Genomic DNA, 15,063 nt, shown 5'->3' with positions numbered 1-15,063 from the left:
TCGGAAGTTGACCTTCTGACCACGTGGTGCAGGGACAACAACCTCCTGCTGAACGTCAGTAAGACCAAGGAAATCATTGTGGACTTCCGGAAGGGTCACACGACACACCTGCCGCTGATCATCGACGGTGCTGTGGTGGAGAGGGTGAGCTGCACCAAGTTCCTGGGGGTGCACATCAGTGAGGACCTCTCCTGGTCCGCGAACACCTCGTCACTGGCAAAGAAAGCTCAGCGCCGCCTGTATTTCCTGCGGAAGCTCAGGCGTGCATGTGCTCCTCAGGCAGTCCTGTCTACATTCTACCGTGGCACCATTGAGAGCGTCCTCACCAGTTGCATCGCTGTCTGGGGTGGTAACTGCACTGAACAGAACTTGAAGGCCCTGCAGCGCATAGTGAATACGGCTGGTAAGATTATTGGTGCTTCGCTTCCCTCCCTGAAGGACATTTACACCTCCCACCTCGCCCGCAAGGCAACCTCGATTGCCAGAGATGTGAGTCACCCGGCTCACTCCTTGTTTGACCTTCTGCCCTCTGGGAAGAGGTACAGGAGCCTGCGCTCCCGCACCACCAGACTCGCCAACAGCTTCTTTCTCCAGGCTGTTAGGGCCCTGAACTCGCTACCCCCTTCTGCGTAGCGTGCGGCACTGTTGCGCTAATTTCGGGAATGTCTGCTGTACGCGTTTTTACGCTCCTCTTAATTAATTATTTATTTATTTATTGTTGTGTTATTTATTCATTATTTATTCAGCACGCTTTTGTTATACTTGTTTACTGTTTGTCTGTTGTGAGCCATGTCTTGTCACCGTGGGATAGGGGGGAACGAAATTTCGGTTTCTTTGTGTGTCTTTGGCATGTGGAGAAATTGACAATAAAGCTGACTTTGACTTTGATTTACTTATTTAGCTGCATTGTTGTACCCCCAAGGAACCAAAATGTGCATTCCCAAAGTTAACCTTTCTTAACTTTACATGAGTTTCTTTCATTTATAAAAATACACAGTTAACTATTTTGGAAGGGATATTACATTAAAACTGCTCCACTAAAGGCCCAACAGCAAATTAATTCACAGTAGACTCGATATAGCGACTGAGTCAAGATTACAGCGAAGAGGACCGGAGGTATTCGCGTGGGTCCGAATGTGTGCGCGTTCACGTCATTTCCAAACGCACGTTCATGTGAACGTAACGAAAGCGTCAGCCGCGCGCCGTTTCACTGTTGATGCGCTTACCTAGCCTAAAATCTACGGATAAATGTTTCGATTTCAGGTGAGTGTTTTACCTCGAATTTTAAATGCCGCGTTTCGGAAAACAGTTGACATTTCAAAAAGCAACACCAGTTTGGAGGTGAGTTACGTTTAGAATCTTCCTCATTGGAGGCCTATGAACCAGCCCATAGCCTGCCGTAATGAGCTGTAGGAGAAAGAGCGACGCGGCACTGTTTGCCCGGAGACCGCGGAGGCTCACGTCATCTTTACCCCTAAATCATACGGTTACCCCACCTCTGTGTGTCATTGTTGTCCCTAATGGTTGCCGAAACTGCACGTAGTCGGTTACGTTTAAGAATGAAATTCTAGGTCGTGCGTGATGCAAGCTAACGTCAGGATTAGCTTGATTGTTGCTAATGGGTTGACCTGTTTGTTACTCACTCGTGACAGAGAATCCAACAGAATGCGTTGATTCTCACGGTCTTTGATGTTAGTACATCGTGCTCATCAATCGGGAGGCATTGACGTAGTGGTGAAACATTTGACACACACCCTGGACGTGACTTTTGATGCTACGTTTTACACACGGAGATCGAGCTCAGTCAAATCCAATTTTCTAATCCATAGTTCTCTCAATATAGTGTTATGATTGACAATTTGTGTGTTGACATTAATACACATGGCTGCTTTCATGTTGAAATAAATAAGTATCCCACATTTCCATCCTGAACTTTAAGTTAGCTTAATGCTACCCAGCAGAGAACTGTAGCTAGCTAATAAATTGATGAAAGTGGCTAAACTACACAAAAGCTACTTCAGCTGGGTGGAGCCTTGAAAAGAAAAGCATACATTTTTGTTATTGTGCTTTTCTGTTATAAATAAATATGTGCATCTTGGAATAATTATGCTTTTTCGTGGCACTGTATGTCCAATGCAGTGACAACATTGTGTTACTAACAGCTTAACATGATTTGAAATATATTGCAATTACAGACAATTAGAAAAATTTGCAATTATGGTCGTTGTTCTAATAAATATAATGCTTAAAAAACACATGAAATATTTAAAAAAAAATAGACCAAATCAGTTTTGTTTTGGAGACAAAATAAAAATGCACTGTTGAGTAACACCTTAAAGTTATACTTTTCAGCTTCATCTGTCTTCTCATTTTCCAGAAATACTTTTCAGCTTCATCTGTCTTATTTTTCACTTCTGGTCAAAATTCCTTACACAGATACACACGCGTACAGTTTAAATCTCTTGCTGCCAAAATCGTGTTGCTGTGTAGTGATTAGGCCTGTAGTCAACCCCCAAGTCTTGGTCAACTTTCAGTCGTCCAAATCTTCAACCGTCCGATTGTTCATTGGGGAGGGAAAAAACGGCCGTTGTCTATTAACGGGCCTCATATCCTGTGCTATAAACTCAACAATTGCATTTGTGTTGTCGTCTCTTTATTTTTAGGTAGGAGGCTTCATATACATCCTCGTGTGAGTGGGACTGGAGCACCCTGTAGTCAATGCTAATCTGGCACAGGGATGCACCTAAATTTAAACAATGATAAAATTGTCCCTGGCATCTTTACCAACTAAAAAGGGACAAGGCACCTCTCGCTGTTCTTTCAAAAAGGAAACTGTGGGTAATTCTGCTTGAACAGAATTAATTACAGTGTCCATGCATTCGTCCACCGGTGTCTGTGCGATGCACAATATGCATATTGAGATATTTTTCTAAAAGTATAACATCCAACCATTTTACATGGAATTTTCAGTTTCAAACGTCTTTTCAAAATCTAATTGCAATTTCTTCATATTTTATCTTATATTCCAGTCCCTGGATGAAGACTGTACGTTGGAGGAAGAAGATGACGGACTAGTAGAAGAAGACGAAGATGAAATTGACCAGTTTAATGATGACACCTTTGGGGCTGGGGCTATAGGTTAGTTATGCTGTGTTGTACATCAGTTGCTGACAATGTCCCATACTTTCCGGATTATCTACCACTACATTTTTTCCAATGCTTTGGTCCTTGCAGCTTCAAATGTGATCATAATTTTTTACCGACTAACTACCCTTGTGAATAAAAGCGGGTAAAAAAACGGATGGATGAATGGCTTCATGCCATCGATCGATTCACACAGTCTTTTCATATCCGACCAGTGAAATTGGCAAACACATCACAGTTCGACTGTCCAATTCCACCCTCTTCATATCAGCTTAGTTGCGTTGGAGGCGTTGATGATGAAATATTTTACCAAAATTGGCCACATGCAAACATCATCACTTGTACATTGGGGACAATGGCTCTAGATTGGCAGACGGTGGGCTTTGTTCCAACTACAGACTAATCACACTCCTCAGCCTACCCGGTTTATTTAGGGGTGCTGGAGAGGAGGGTCTGTCGGAAGGTCGAATCTCAGATTCAGGAGGAGCTTTTGTCCTGGCCGTGGAACAGTGGACCAGCTCTACACCTTCAGTAGAATCCCCGAGGGGGCATGGGAGTTCGCCCAACCAGTCTACATGTGTTTCGTGGACTTGGTCCGCATTTCCAGCAGTAAGTTTGGATTTGTTTCTGGTAAGGGCTGAACTCCATCAAGGCTCCCCGTTGTCACCGATTATGTTCATAACTTTTATGAACAGAATAGCAAGGCGCATACGAGGTGTTGAGGGGGTTTTGTTTGGCGACCTCAGGATCACATTTCGGCATTTATCAGATGGTACGGAGCTGTTGGCTTCTCAAAGCTGGAGCAGGAGATCGGCAGGCGGATCGCTGCAGCGTCTGGTGTGATGCTGTACCAGTCTGTAGTGGACTTGATTTACCGATCGAGCTACTCTCACCTATGCTGATGAGCTACGGGTTGTGACTGAAAGAACGGCGAAATCGGTTTCTTCCGCAGGGTGTGCGGACTTTCCCTTAGAGATAGGGTGAGAAGCGAAGTCATCTTGGAGGGACTCAGAGTCTCACCGCTGCTGCTCCATACTGAGAGGCGCCAGATGAGCTGGCCTCTAATTAGGATGCCTCCTGGGTGCCTCCCTGGTGAGGTTTAGTGCAGGAGACCCCAGGGATGAACCAGGACACGCTGGAGAAATTATGTCTCTCAGATGGCCTGGGAATGCCTTGGGATCACCTGGGGTGAGCTGGACTAACTGACCAAGTGTTCTTTGTTGTCTGTAAATTATGATAATATTTACAAATAAGAACCTCTGTAAATTATGGTAATATTTACAAATAAGAATTTTTTTTTTTTGCAAAAGGAGTGTCTGTGAACAAACAACGAATTTGACTTCTTTCTTCTTCCAGATGATGATTGGCAAGAGGAACATAAACGCCTTGCTGAGCTTGATGAGCGAGATGAACTCGGAGAGGGGCTTGGAATTGGAGTGAGCGTGAAAAATGAATCAAATTCAGGAGCAGCTGAGGAGGATTCATCGTCCACCCATGTCACATCTGCAGCAGGCAATTTTCCCTGTCACTCACCCTTCTCTTTACCCCAACACTCCTCTTCCTCTGGTATACACCAACCAGGTTAGTGAAAACAAAGGAAACATATGCACTCAAATGGTCAAAAAGAAAACCTCTGTAGAAATAAGCGCACACCTTAATCTGTTAATTTAAACAAAATCTCAAATTGATCTATTAATCTTATTTTTAAATGTAAAGTTTGAAGACATTGATCAACAAATGTAACTTGTTGAACCCTGAAATAGATTGTATTATAGTTGACCATAAAGGAGACAAATTATGGGTATTTAATTTTTTTTAATTGCTTTTTCATCTCTGGAGTGCTTGCTCACCCGTGAAGTCTGAAATTACCCAATAATTGTAACTTTCGTAAGATGCCTATTTCTGAAAGTCATTGTGAATTTAGCTTTCTTTCAAATTTCTTTTCAAGTTTTCCTTCAAATTCACTTGCCAATGTGTCTGCAACATGGATCACATAGTCGCACACTAAGGCGTGCTTTAACTGCAGCCTTTCAGCTTTAATTTTAGAGTAGTTACATCTGAATCAGGTGAACAGTGTAGGAATTGGAGCAATTTATATATATATATATATATATATATATATATATATATATATATATATATATATATATATATATATATATGGCTCACTTTTAAGGAATCAAAAAAAATGGGACCAACTAACAAAAGTAAATCAGACTTGGACTTTTCAATACTTGCTTGGAAATCCTTTGCAATCAATTACAGCTTGAAATCTGGGTATAGACATAACCGAATACGGAATGTTCTCAGACATCCTGCTTATTGTTGATGCATTTTTTACTTTAAAGGGACACAGAAGTGAAGATAGTTAATTTTTCACTAACTAACTTTTCACTATTCTTTTTTTATCAGGAAAATGAAAAAAGTTAGCATTTATTTTACCCATTCATTGGGCCACGCACCCTCCCCTCCATGTCTTGGTTGATGAAATGAGCAGCCTCTCTGCAGCTGAAGTGCCTTGTCAAGCCTGTCTATATGCAATTTTGAGAGGCTTAATGTAAACTGAATTGTTCATATGTCTTTATATATTCAATTGAAATTGAATTTGAAATAAGTCAAATGAACCCTTACCAATTTCTCAGAACGCGTTGTATTTGCGTATGTTGGTGACTGGTGAAAGGAAATAGACAGGCGTGACGGTGCACTTCAGCTGCAGAGAGGCAACTCATTTCTCTTAAATCAGCCATGGAGAGGCTAATCCTTTTAAAATGTTGAAGTAGTCATAAGTAGAAATGTTTGTCAATTTTGGTGCCAATCCATAGCTGTTTTGGGACATTTAAGCGATAGTCTGTACAATGATTTCCAACGGGGAAATTGTGATCGCTTCCTTCTGTGACGTTGTCAGGCTATGTCAAATCAAGCAGATTCAGCACAGAAAAGTGGACATCAGTAAGTCCACGCCACTCTGCTCCAAAATACCGTTAAATCTCTTCAGATTTTTTTCTTTCCAGCGGAGAATTGCGATACTGACATAATTTTTAATACAGTCAAGTGCCAATGTTGGATCGCTTTACATTGGATCGCTTAAAACTACATTTAAAAACAAAACTCAAAATGAAATAAAAGCTAATTAAAAATCGGAAACTATATTAAACCTAGCAGCTGTGAAGACGAACAGAAAAGTTGTATAAAAATTGATAAGTGACTTCCGGAGGAAATCAACTGCACTGGAGTATGTTTGGAGCTTTCAGAGTACAGGGGACCGAATACAAATGCACACACCATGTCATTTTTGCTTCACTTCACAATTTGCTTCTTTGAGTTGGTCTGTCACATGCAATCTCAACAAAATACATTTAGGTTTGTGATTGTGAGGTTACAAATGTGATGAAGTTCAAGAGATATGAATATTTTTTGAAGCACCGTGTGTGAGGAATAGGCTGGACCCAAACCCTGCATATTTTTGTTGCCATTTGCTACCAGATGTGGAAGATGGAAGAAGGGAAGGTCACTTGGCTGAGTCATTGGCAAGACTTGTCCTGGAAGCTGACCCTGCTATTGCTGGAGTCGGAGCAGCAGAGAGGCCTGTTTTTATCAAAAACCAAAGGTTGGGCCATGACTTGAGGCCCGGGGTTCTGCACCAACCTTCCCCCATTTCACATTCACCTCAGCCCCACCAACAGCCCCATCAGAATCAACAGCCTCCTGGGTCCTCCACCTCAGGTGAGAAGTAAAAACAATCATACAAGTGTGTGTTCTCAACACCATTGTCACACGACAATTGAATGTATGGAACGTGGTACGATGTTAGTCTTGTAAAATGTAGTTTTATTCTATGACCTGCTTGACTGAAATATTTTCTTGCACCACTCCAGGCCATCCTCCACCAATGCTCACCTACCAACAGCAGCAACATTTACTTCGTTCTGCACCAGGTTCCATTGGCCAGGTTAGTTTTCAATCGTACTCATTATTGGGCAAATTGTTGTGGCTCAGTGAAGATCTCCACTTACTTGCCGAATATGGAACAGTGAGTCACCTGCATGCATGAGTGTGTGACTAAGCAAAGAAAACATGTTTTATTTGGGTAACATACTTCCAGAACATTACTTAAAATGATTGCTTCAGCTTCAACTCTACATACATCACACTTTTCTGCAAACTTTGGCTGGTCTGTGACATTCGGGTGCAAATTATGTTTATTAAGATTACATCTAGAATTGTCATTTGCCAATTGTCAAAAGATACAAGACGAAATTGGGGAGTAGTAGTAGTCATGAATTACTGCCGGTGGCCAGCGTCATAGCATGCTAAAGAAAATGACTAATGTACCAAATGTTTGCCAACCGTCAAAAGAAAAAAAATGGAAGCAGATGAAAGAATAGTAGTCAAGGCAACAAATGCAGTAGTGTTCAGAGTAATAGTAGTGCTATGTAACTACAAAGATTAATCCAGGTTTTGAGTGTTTTTTATTGTTACAAGGTACTAGTAGATTCTCACAAATCCAATAAGACCATTCACAATATGTACTCTCGTAAGGCTGTGAAATTGCACTATAAGGAAGGAAAAGTTGAAAACGGATGCTCACAAGAAGAGTAGTCTCTGACATTCAGTCAATTTGACGATTTTGTGATTCAGGTGTCTATTAAAAGATGGAACCAGCATCCGGTGAACATGCTTTGGGACGATCAAGACATTGTTCAGAAGAACAGTTAAAAGAGTTTGGTTAAAAAGATGATGGGAGAGGGAAAAACCTATACACAGGTGCAACTCTCAATTTTGACTATACCATTTAGTCAAGAGGCTTCGTTATATCAGACAAGGCAGACTTATTTAGGGGTATCTTTCGGCTTGCCTCTCTCGCCAAACAACCTATCGAGGCAAACACACCACTCTGTTGTTGCCAGCATCAGATCTGGAGACGTTTGTGTGTGACTGTCACTAACCACCGTATTGGCCCAAATATAAGACGACCCTGATTATAAGACGACCCCCTCTTTTTCCAGATTCAAGTTTGAAAAAAGACTTTTTGAACACTAAATTTAATTTTTAGACAGAAAAGAATTATAGTACATCTGAAGCAAATGATTATAATAATATATTCGAGAGACAAAGCATGTTATTTTGCCTCATTCAAATCATCAAAACTGTCTATCACATCTTAATATATGAACATTTAAATATGTAAACTAAAGTGCAATCACATTTGTAAACTAGAAAATGCAATTTCTGGAGAAATTGCTTGTGAAGGCGAAGACTTTGAATCACTTCTTGGGGAATGATGCCGAATGATGTTGAAATGAGTTGAATTACTTGAGAAATGTGGAAAATAGAAGTGTAAAACAAAATTTTGGAGAATTTGTGGTGAAAATTTGTAATTTTTGGTAAGTGGGAAGTTGTGGAATACGTAGGAAAATGATGAACAGTTGAAAGTTTGAATGGGTTGAATCGGTTGAAAAATGTAGAATTTAGAGTAGAAAAACGAAATTTTGGAGAATTTGGTTGAATTTCAAATTTGGAATTTTTGGTAAGTGGGAAGTTGTGGAATAGGTAGGCAAAAGATGAACAGTTGAAAGTTGGAATGGGTTGAATCGGTTGAACAATGTAGAAAAACAAAATGTTGGAGAATTTGGTTGAATTTCAAATTTGAAAGTTTGGAATTTTTGGTAAGTGGGAAGTTGTGGAATAGGTAGGCAAAAGATGAACAGTTGAAAGTTGGAATGGGTTGAATCGGTTGAAAAATGTAGAAATTGTATTGGTCGACCTTTTTTCGATCCAAAATCGACCGAAAAAAATCGACCTCGACTTATACACCGAGTCATAAAATTTAACTTCGTATTCATCGCTTCAAATGTGATGGTAACCAAGGCCGTTTCTCATGCCTCTCATTGTGCGTGGGTGTGCGTCCGTCAGGCTCATCAAACAGCGAGAAACTGAATCATTATAAAGCGTTCGTCGCATTAACACGCATCCTCAGCAACAATTTCAAATATTCTCACCTCAATAACGGACATCGAAAGCCAGACAGCGACGATGACCGTTAGGGGGAAGTACTGGGTATTGAGCGAATGTGCGAGTCATTGCGCGTCAAGCAACGACAATAACTACCGGTACGTAAACATTCAATCGCCATGTCTAAATGAATGTCGTTGTCGTTAGAAAATATTCGCCAAACTTGGCCAGACTTCCAGGGGAAGAGGCCGAATTTTCACTTGTTCTGGCCGACCGGAGGAACCAGCCGAGGCGGACACTTTACTGCGGTTGAGTCGTTGGCACTTAGAAAATATTCGCCAAACTTGGCCGGACTTCCAGGGGAAGAGGCCGAATTTTCACTTGTGGTGGCCGACACGGGGAACCAGCCGAGGCGGACACTTTACGGCGGTTGAGTCGTTCGCACTTTGAAAATATTTGCCAAACTTGGCCAGACTTCCAGGGGAAGAGGCCGAATTTTCACTTGTGGTGGCTGACATGGGGAACCAGCCGAGGCGGACACTTTACGGCGGTTGAGTCGTTGGCACTTAGAAAATATTCGCCAAACTTGGCCAGACTTCCAGGGGAAGAGGCCGAATTTTCACTTGTTCTGGCCGACATGGGGAACCAGCCGAGGCGGACTCTTTATGGCGCAAGAGCCGTTGGCACTATGAAAATTTGAACCGGGCGGCGCGCGCGAGTGCGCGGCCCGCTGGAAGTCGAATGAGGCTCCGCGATCTCCTCCCGGTGCTTATAAAGTGCCGATCCGCTCGGCGGGAGATATTTCCGGCCACTTGGCGCGTGCGCACGGCCTCCCGGTGGTGCCAGGCGGCGTGCGCGAGTGCGCTGGCCGCTGGAAGTCGAATGAGGCTCCGCGATCTCCTTCGCGGTGCTTATAAAGTGCCGATCCGCTCGGCTTCGAGCTATTTCCGGCCTCCCGGTGGTGCCGGGCGGCGTGCACGAGCTCGCCGGCCGCTGGAAGTCGAATGAGGCTCCGCGATCTCCTCCGCAGTGCTTATAAACAGCCGATCCGCTCGGCTGGAGCTATTTCCGGCCACTGCGCATGCGCACGGCCTCCCGGAATTTGAACACATTTCGTCAATAAATTTCGCATATTTCTGATTGAATTTTGAAGTTTAATATAATGCAACAATTGAGCTCGACTTATACAAAGGATACATCATAAAATCGTAAATTTCCGTCGAATTTTAGGGGGTCGACTTATACACCGAGTCGACTTATACACCGGCAAATACGGTAGATAGAAAAAAGATGAACAGTTGAAAGTTGGAATGGGTTGAATCGGTTGAAAAACGTAGACGTTAGCGTAGAAAAACGAAATTTTGGAGAATTTGGTTGAATTCCAAATTTGAAAATTTGGAATTTTTGGTAGGTGAGAAGTTGTGGAATAGGTAGGCAAAAGATGAACAGTTGAAAGATGGAATGGGTTGAATCGGTTGAACAATGTAGAAATGTAGAAATCTAAAAAAACAATTAGAAATAAATTAGAAACAATGTAGAGGTGAAAAACGAAATTTTGTGAAATTTTGTCGAAATTTTGTCAATTTTAAACGTGAAAACGTGAAATTCTTGAATTTGGCAATTTTGGGAATGTCGAGAATCTTTCCGAATGTGATTCGAATGTGCTGAATGATGTGAATTTCAAATTGGAATGACGTAAGTTTGAAATGTCGAATGTGCCATTAAGAATGAATGGGGAAAAATTTGTCGGAATTTTGCGAAAACTGAAAATTTTCGGAACAAGAAAAAGGGAAGCGCTCATTTCGTGAATATTTGGAATACGTCAAAAGTGGAATGGAGTGAATCGGATGAATTATGTGGAAGAAGAAGCGGGACAAAAAAGTGTAAAGAATAAAATAGAATAATAATAGAGAATGTTGTAGAATAACGTGTGAAGGCCATCGCCTTCACACAATGAATGGCTTCTGGTTTTTGAAATGTAAATAAACCAATCTACTGTGATAAAACAACAAAATTGCGATAACTGCATTAACCATCAAAGTGAAGTCTAACTGTAACTGTAGTCTTGAAACAATTCTGAATAAGGAAAAACATTGCAATAAAATAATGCAAACTGGTTTAAACTTGAGAGTAGCTGAGATCTGTCATGTCAGAACATTACTCCTCACAAACATCCTCTGCCTCGCTGTGCTCAATGTCAATGTCCTCACATTTTCTGTTATCTCTTCTCTTATTATCTTCTCTTTTCTTTCTTACCGCTATTTTTTATTTTTCTTCTTCGTGCTACCGCTATTTTTATTTTTCTTCTTTGTGACGGGTTCGCTTTGGCCTAGGGAGTTAAGTTCAGCATTCGCTTTAAAGATATCTGCCGCCATCTGTCGTTGTGAATGGGTATAATGTGTAGACCCCGAATGTAAGACGACCCCCATTTTTTCAGTCTTATTTCAATGCAAAAAAATACCGTCTTATATTCGAGCCAATACGGTACATTGCTTAGAAAAAAACAACCTGAAACGGTGTGTTGTCTAAAAATAAGCTATTACTGTTCTATTTTGTAACACATATATGTACACATTTGGATTATTGTGTGGCTTTGTAGTACCCTTTAAATATTCAGAAAATAAATGAAACATCTTGTCAAGCAATACCAGATCAGCTCAAAATCACATCATTGGCCCCAATAATCAAGACATCCTTATTTCAAAATTATGTTGCTAACACCGCCATCAATTTATGAATATACCAATACATTGCTCTTCTGTCATTTTAAACTTTATTTAAAACTTGTTTTACCTTGCTACACACGGTTTAAAGCTCAAGAGCAGAAAACAATACATAACTACAAGGTCAGCCATGTGAGTCTTTAATATACAGTATACAAATATGTCCTTGCAGCAGCTTGTTTATTTGCTTAAGCTGTCTATATGGTGATGGTCATGTTTTTTTTTTGTTAAAATTTTTATTCATTTCCCCCTCATCGCCCTAAGATGAACTCACGCAATATCTGGGAGAACAGTATGGGGTTTGGACCAGTCAGTGTTAGCCCTGGATTAGTTACACACATGGAGGTGAGTAATTTTTTTTCCACTTCTTTTGATTATTATTATACAGATTTTAGAAGACAGATTTTTGACCACTAAGAATTTTGTGTATCGGATGGAATTGAAAATATCTGAAGCCATGTTGCAATGTTGGAATCTTGTTTTTTTTATTTTTTTATTATTATTTTAGATTTTACTTCTTTATCAACAGCAAAGAGAAAAGAATGTAGGCCCTTACTTTTGGTGTATGGTTAAGAAACACTAACGGGTCGCCATTGGAACATCGGAGACATTCTTATGGGAGAACCTTTGTAGGAAAAAGCTTGAACGCTCTGATACAAAATGTAAATTTTAATTGTTCGTTTAAAAAATTCCTTTCAAAAGGAGGGGTGTCAAACGTACAGCCCGCAGCCAAAACCAGCCCGTCCAGTGGTCCATTCAACCCCTTGTGGAGGATTTTGGCAAAGTAGAACACATTAACTGCAAATTACAGATTTGCAACATAATGATAATTAATGTGATTTTCTATTTCGTATGTACTTTGTTATTTACACTAAAACATTGGGACAATTTGGGGTAGTTATTGACTTCATTTACATGCAATCAAAATTTTGGTGAAGATCAAAATTCTGGTTTTGGAAACATTCGGTGTAACCTGTTAACATGCGCGAGTTACTCCCACATTTGAATATCCCGATTTACCGTATTTGCCGGTGTATTGGTCGACCTTTTTCGATCCAAAACCGACCGAAAAAAATCGACCTCGACTTATACACCGAGTCATAAAATTTAACTTCGTATTCATCGCTTCAAATGTGATGGTAACCAAGGCCGTTTCTCATGCATCTCATTGTGCGTTGCACTTAGAAAATTTGAACCGGGCGGCGTGCGCGAGTGCGCGGCCCGCTGGAAGTCGAATGAGGCGCCGCGACCACCTCCGCGGTGCTTATAAACAGCCGATCCGCTCAGCGGGGGCTATTTTCGGCCACTTGGCTCGTGCGCACGGCCTCCCGGATGTGCCGGGCGGGTGCGCGAGCTCGCCGGCCGCTGGAAGTCGAATGAGGTGCCGCGACCACCTCCGCGGTGCTTATAAACAGCCGATCCGCTCGGCGGGGGCTATTTTCGGCCACTTGGCTCGTGCGCACGGCCTCCCGGATGTGCCGGGCGGGTGCGCGAGCTCGCCGGCCGCTGGAAGTCGAATGAGGCGCCGCGACCACCTCCGCGGTGCTTATAAACAGCCGATCCGCTCGGCGGGGGCTATTTTCGGCCACTTGGCTCGTGCGCACGGCCTCCCGGATGTGCCGGGCGGGTGCGCGAGCTCGCCGGCCGCTGGAAGTCGAATGAGGCGCCGCGACCACCTCCGCGGTGCTTATAAACAGCCGATCCGCTCGGCGGGGGCTATTTTCGGTCACTTGGCTCGTGCGCACGGCCTCCCGGATGTGCCGGGCGGGTGCGCGAGCTCGCCGGCCGCTGGAAGTCCAATGAGGCGCCGCGATCTCCTCCGCGGTGCTTATAAAGTGCCGATCCGCTCGGCTTGGAGCTATTTCCGGCCTCCCGTTGGTGCCGGGCGGCGTGCGCGAGCTCGCCGGCCGCGATCTCCTCCGCGGTGCTTATAAACAGCCGCATGCGCACGGCCTCCCGGAATTTGAACACATTTCGTCAATAAATTTCGCATATTGAATTTTGAAGTTTAATATAATGCAACAATTGAGCTCGACTTATACAAAGGATATATCATAAAATCGTAAATTTCCGTCGAATTTTAGGGGGTCGACTTATACACCGAGTCGACCTGTACACCGGCAAATACGGTAATATCTACGTGGCCTTTTGAAACCTGAATACTGCCAATATACAGTATCTCACAAAAGTGAGTACACCCCTCATTTCTGCAATGTTTTAATTATATCTTGTCATGGGACAACACTGAAGAAATGACACTGAGCCAATAGTCACTGTAGAGCAGGGGTGGGCAATTAATTTTTACAAGGGGCCACATGAAAAACCTGAGTTGTGTCAGAGGGCCACACCTACGATAACTTAAACCTGCTCAATTTTCTTCCATTGTAAAATGCACAAAATTATTTATTTTAAATAGCTGGTACTGGTAATTAGAAGAATACAATTATTCTGTTATATTTATATTAAGCTATGTGAAATAGTGGTGTATAGGTCAAATAAAAAAAACAATCATTAATCAGTACAATTTATTCTTAACTTCTTTAACTTTTCCTCAAATGACAAAGCTGCTGCATCTCTGGGTGTGAAGTTTGAGAAAAAGTCCTTGTTGGGCTTGCAGTTTTGCTAGCAATGCATCAGCCTCTGTTGCGCACTGTTTAGCAGACAGATGTATTTTTTCTCATGCTTGGTCGTGTATTGACGACTCAAATTATATTTTTTTAACACAGCGACCTGCGTACCACAAATCAGGCACACGGCTTTACCTTTCATTTCTGTAAAGAAATACTTGGCACGCCATGTCTTGTTGAAAACACGGCACTCTTTGTCAACCTTTCTTTTCTGAGGGTCAGCACTCATTTCGATGGCAGTATTACTTCGCAGTGTTCACCTTCACTCACAGCTCACATACACGTACGCTACACGGAAGTGTGACGCCTTTCAAAATAAAAGCAAAACAATTGTATTGCACGCACGACACAGATTTTTTTTTTAATTAAGTTGTAATCAAATATAATTTACAATTGGCCTCATGCGGGCCGGACAGGGACGCACAAAGGGCCGGATGTGGCCCGCTTGGCCGTACTTTGCCCAGGTCTGCTGTAGAGCTTGGATAGCAAAGTAAATTTACTATCAGTGCCTCCCCAGTCATGAACCTCACCGCACGGTATGTATGTATGTATGTATGTATGTATGTATGTATGTATGTACCGTAATTTCCGGACTATAAGCTGCGACTTTTTTCCAA

At 42.2% G+C, this 15,063-nt stretch overlaps 1 protein-coding gene across 1 annotated transcript in view; it reads left to right on the top strand.

Moving 5' to 3' along the window:
• The first annotated feature begins 1,102 nt into the window (after positions 1-1,102).
• Positions 1,103-15,063, top strand: part of patl1 (PAT1 homolog 1, processing body mRNA decay factor) — a 78,455-nt gene continuing 64,494 nt past the window's right edge. Inside the window, exons 1-6 of the mRNA XM_088372467.1 lie at positions 1,103-1,263; positions 3,030-3,138; positions 4,501-4,725; positions 6,628-6,867; positions 7,020-7,093; positions 12,084-12,164. Coding sequence (XP_088228593.1) covers positions 1,249-1,263; positions 3,030-3,138; positions 4,501-4,725; positions 6,628-6,867; positions 7,020-7,093; positions 12,084-12,164 — 744 coding nt within the window. The 5' untranslated portion in view covers positions 1,103-1,248. The remainder of the gene's footprint in view (positions 1,264-3,029; positions 3,139-4,500; positions 4,726-6,627; positions 6,868-7,019; positions 7,094-12,083; positions 12,165-15,063) is intronic.

The sequence above is a fragment of the Syngnathus floridae genome, chromosome 4, assembly GCF_059516105.1.
Source record: "Syngnathus floridae isolate MCC-2025c chromosome 4, RoL_Sflo_1.0, whole genome shotgun sequence".
Taxonomy (NCBI): Eukaryota; Metazoa; Chordata; class Actinopteri; order Syngnathiformes; family Syngnathidae; genus Syngnathus; species Syngnathus floridae.
The sequence above is the reverse complement of the archived record's forward strand: the minus strand, read 5'-3'. Positions and strand labels throughout refer to the sequence as shown.